This window comes from Microtus ochrogaster, chromosome 4, assembly GCF_000317375.1.
Source record: "Microtus ochrogaster isolate Prairie Vole_2 chromosome 4, MicOch1.0, whole genome shotgun sequence".
Taxonomy (NCBI): domain Eukaryota; kingdom Metazoa; phylum Chordata; class Mammalia; order Rodentia; family Cricetidae; genus Microtus; species Microtus ochrogaster.
The window spans coordinates 92,505,846-92,510,271 of NC_022011.1; the positions used below are offsets into that span (position 1 = coordinate 92,505,846).

At 52.7% G+C, this 4,426-nt stretch overlaps 1 protein-coding gene across 1 annotated transcript in view; it reads right to left on the minus strand.

Annotated features, from left to right (window-relative positions):
• Positions 1-2,608: 2,608 nt before the first annotated feature.
• Positions 2,609-4,426, minus strand: part of P2rx3 (purinergic receptor P2X 3) — a 37,610-nt gene continuing 35,792 nt past the window's right edge. Inside the window, exons 9-12 of the mRNA XM_005346685.2 lie at positions 4,062-4,155; positions 3,736-3,801; positions 2,963-3,040; positions 2,609-2,761 (exon numbers count right to left, since the gene is read on the minus strand). Of these exons, the coding sequence (XP_005346742.1) occupies positions 2,648-2,761; positions 2,963-3,040; positions 3,736-3,801; positions 4,062-4,155 (352 nt within the window). The 3' untranslated portion in view covers positions 2,609-2,647. The remainder of the gene's footprint in view (positions 2,762-2,962; positions 3,041-3,735; positions 3,802-4,061; positions 4,156-4,426) is intronic.

Below are 4,426 nucleotides of genomic sequence, written 5' to 3' on the forward strand. Positions count from 1 at the left end.
CAGGTCAGCTCCACTTCCATTCTTCATCTTACTCAGCCTCAGTTTATTTTGTAAAATGAAGATTGGATTAGGCAACGCCTGCTGTACATCTAGCCCACAGCCTGCCAGTGGTGAGCCACCCCACCACCAAATGGCAGCTTGTATGCTGAGCAGTGTGGCCTCGAGAGTGAACACAGCTTCCAGCTCTGGTTCTCAGAACTGTCTATTTGTTTTTCTACCAAACCCCAGGACCCTCAGCAGGTGTGGCCAGGGCCTGTGTGACGACGTTGGTGACGGCGCTGAGTAAACACAGGGTATCAGGTACAAGCTGGCTGCTGTGATTTCTATTATCAGCCTACAGCTAGCACACGACAGTGGACTTGATTCAAAGGAAACAGAGAATGGGGCTTTCAACCTACTGGAAGGTCCAGAAGAGGTGCAGGCACCTGGTGGGGGTGGGGGTTATCCTAGCCTGGGGTACAGTTCCCTTCCAGGACACAGCGTCTCCATCTCTTCCTGTGAACTCAGTCTCAGCTCAAAGGGGGCCTGTGTGCCTCCTTATTGGAGGATGTGCTGTGTCCCTAACTGATGTCTCTGCTGGAGATGAAGCCTGGCCAGGTCTCTGGATGCTGGTGCCGGGGAGACAGTGCCCCATCACCCATAATGATGGGGGCTGTGAGCAATCAGAGTGAGGGAAGGGTTGATGAACCTGGTAGAGGACTCTCACCCGGTCTCCACCTGGGGTGGGAGTCATTGGAGTTGAGTCTGTCTAGGCATGCCTCCCTACTACCCTTCCCCACAGCTCACTGTACTTTCTGGTGAGGGGCCAGCCCTCTGTCTACATGTATGCTTATCTCTGCTAAGAGTTCACAGCATGCCCATGTTCCCAGAGGAGACTGGCCCTGACACTAAGGAAACTAGTACCTCAGGTCCACGTACTAGCTGAACCTCTCTGATATCTAATTCTGTATTTCCTCAGCTGGGTGATGGCACTTGCCTGTAAATACCAAAACTGGGGAAAGATTGAAGGAGGAGGGCTGTAAAGTTGAGGCCACTCAGGGATATACAGCAAAGTCTTTTCATCAAAAACCAACCAACCAACCAACCAACCAACCAACCAACCAACCAACCAAAAAACCCAAATCAAAACATAAAAGCCTCTTGAGGGGCTTCTTCCCCAAACCTTGATCTTTCTTCTAGCTTTGCCTTGTGCAATTTAGAACTTCCTTTCCATCTCCCCTTTTCTTTAAAAGCCCAGAAAGGACATCTAAGCCAATGGAGACAAGATGGACTTGACTTCTGCTCAATAGCACCCTTCTGTGAGCACAGGGCACCCGAGCTCTCTCTTGGCCCCTACGATGACACAAGGCAAGCCCATTTCCACTTCTGGCCTCAGTGTTGATGATCTGTAAGCGAGAGGGTTGGACACGATGGTTCTGGAGGCCCCGTTAGCTCCTAACCGAGCATCAGTTAGGATCACGTGGAACAGGGCTGGCTGACCTGGCTGGAAGCTCAGAAGGGATTGCATTTCACTATGCCTCCCACTTCTTTTCTGAGACAGTTTCAGGGGTGTCAGGCTGACCTCAAACTTACTATGCAGCCACACAAGAACCTTCCATCCTCTCTCCATCTCCTGAGTGCTAGGATTATGGGCGCACCACTATAATAATAGCGCTGGATATGTGCTTTCTTTGCACATCCTAGACAAACACGACCTACACAGCTACATCCCGAGCCCCTACCTGAGGCTTTCCCAACAATGCTTTAGACAAGGACAGCTGATGTACTGGGACCTGGTGCTAGGATCCGCAACCACTTCTCAGCTGTCGTGTGTGTGTGTGTGTGTGTGTGTGTGTGTGTGTGTGTGTGTGTGTGTTCTACCTAGATTCTGGAACAAGGGTCCAGATGTGTGAGGGCTTAACTGGAGAAGGAAGGCCTGTTCCTCAGCTCGGGCTTGAGATACACAGCGAGGTAAGGAAAAATTCACTGGCAGTCATACCTCCTATTTCCTTCTGAAGCTGGACTTGGCCCAGTCAGAAGTGAGAGTTTATACTCCATCTCACTGGGCTCCCCTAAGTTGGGCCTGCATTCCTGAGAAAGCTCCCTGGTGACCTGGCCATGGGAAAGGCAGGGAAGGGTAACTGACCCAAAGGACAGATAACCAGGGAGCTAATTCTCCCCCTAAGGCTGCGGGCAAAGGACCTGGGTCGAACCCTTACTTTCTGGCTGCATGGCCTGGGGCAAATGACTCCGTCTCCCTGACCCCTTGCTTCTCTTCAAAAACAAAGAATGGAAACACACCCTATAGGATTATTTTAGGACTCAATGAGATAATGTGTATGGAAACGCCTGGTACTTGGTAGGCCCCTATGGGCATATCTATAGCAACCATTTTCTCTATCCTTTGGAAAGGGATGGATTCTGCTGTCCCAGGACCCTGGGAAGCAGATGGGAGGCATGCAAGGGGTAAACACGAGACTCGGGTCTTAGCGGGAAGCACTACCTGTCTGCTGAACGGAGGGGGCCTGGGTACCTGGCTGTGGTCTTTGGGGTGAGCAGCAGAAATGAGAGCCTGTCTCCTCCCCCCATCCCACCCCTTTCTGCCTAGAAAGAGTGGCGTGTTGGAGGTTCTGCAGCCTACGGGTGAGTGGGACCCTGGGAAGAGGCCCTAGTGGCCAATGGAGTAGGCGCCTGAGTCTGTGGACTGCTTTTCCACAGTGGCCTGGTCGCCGGGGAACACTGGGTTGGCAGAGGCGGTGCCCTTCAGTGTTGTCTCGTTCACCTGCAAACACAAGATTGGTAGTGTCACGTCTGACGTCGGGCAGGATCTTCCAATGGGACCCATTTGACAGAATCAGAAGCCAGGGTGGGGTGGTGTTGCCTGGCCCAACCCTCTCTCGGACCCCTGCATACTAATAGCCCACTGAACTTCCGCCATTGAGAGCCCGGGGTCCTTTGCTTTTCAGTCTCTTCCCCGACTCACCTCCTCAAACTTCCTGGCTTTGTAGTGATCAGCCCCTTTAAGGAAATTGAGCAGAATGATGTCACAGAGGACAGTGCCCTGGAGAAAGAGAGAGGCAGTACAGGATCGAGCAGCAGCTCAGAGATTGGCAGGGCTCGAATGGCTCCTGTGTGGCAGCTCCTGGTTAGGACGATCTACAGAAGACGACCCGACTGTACAGCTCTCAGAATATTCCCAGAGGCTCTTCAGGGTCCTCTATGGCCCACCTTTTTAGCTACTGAGAAATACCCTTGGATCACAAGCACAAAGGGCGTGAAGAAACAGGGAGCTAGGGGAAGAGTCCTTGGGATGGGCCTTTGTCCCCCATTTCCTGGTGACTCTGTTCCTCACTAAGGCATCCCAGGACTGTGGAAACACGGAGTCTCTCCCTCCCTTCATAGTGAGAAGCATGGATTTTTTAAAAAAAGATTATTATGTATACAGTGTTCCGCCTGCATGTTTGCCTGTAGGCCCGAAGAGGGCACCAGATCTCATTACAGATAGTTGTGAGCCACCGTGTGGTTGCTGGGAATTTTTGATAAGACAGAACCACCTGAAAACAGGAAGGCAGTCTCTGGAGCCCACGAGCCTTGGGAGGTAATGATGGGAGATGCCCAAATCAGAGCTGCTTAGCAGCAGGTGTTGGAGGCCTGAAGGAGGGCTTAGCTGAACTGTTTGACAGCCCTGTGCCTCACTTGGCCCGACTCTGGCTGCCTGGGAAGAGCCCAGGAAGAGCCTGGGAAGACTGAACTTACCACTCCCACGGAGGTGAAGGCAGCCACAGAGCTGATGATGGTAGGGATGATATTGAACTTGCCAGCCTGTACGGATAAAGAGCAAGGCCTGAAGACAGAGGGACCAGCAGGGAGGGGTTTCAACCTGGGCTCCTGTGAGAGAGGCCGTGGAGCCGGAAGGGTTGGTGGAGGGTCAGACAGTTCCGCTCTGCATAGGATAAGGAGGTGATGGGGGATATGGCCAGTTGGCCCGTGGAAGGCCACTGTCCTGAGAGCCTCTTCAAGGCCCCAGTGCAGGCATGGGAACCCTCCCCTGGTCCCCTCCTCCGCTGGATCCCAGGACTCACGTTCCCGTACACCAGCACGTCGAAGCGGATGCCAAAAGCCTTCAGGAGGGTGCGGTACTCGCTGCCGTTCTCCATCTTGTAGTACTTGGCAAACCTGGAGGCCAGGGGTGAAAATGGGTCTGTCTGTAAGCTCTCCTGCCTGAACTCTCAGGGTTCTTTAGAGAACCAGCCAGTATCAAGCAGCTGATGGTTGGTAAGATGCCTGCCATAGTTCTTCCTGCACTCATGTGGGGACTCCAACGGCAGACTCTGGGGTCGAACCTAGAACCTACAGTGATGTGGGAATGATTTCTTATTAATAAAGAAACTGCCTAGGCCCATTTCATAGGCCAACCCTTAGGTAGGCGGAGAAAACAGAACAGGAT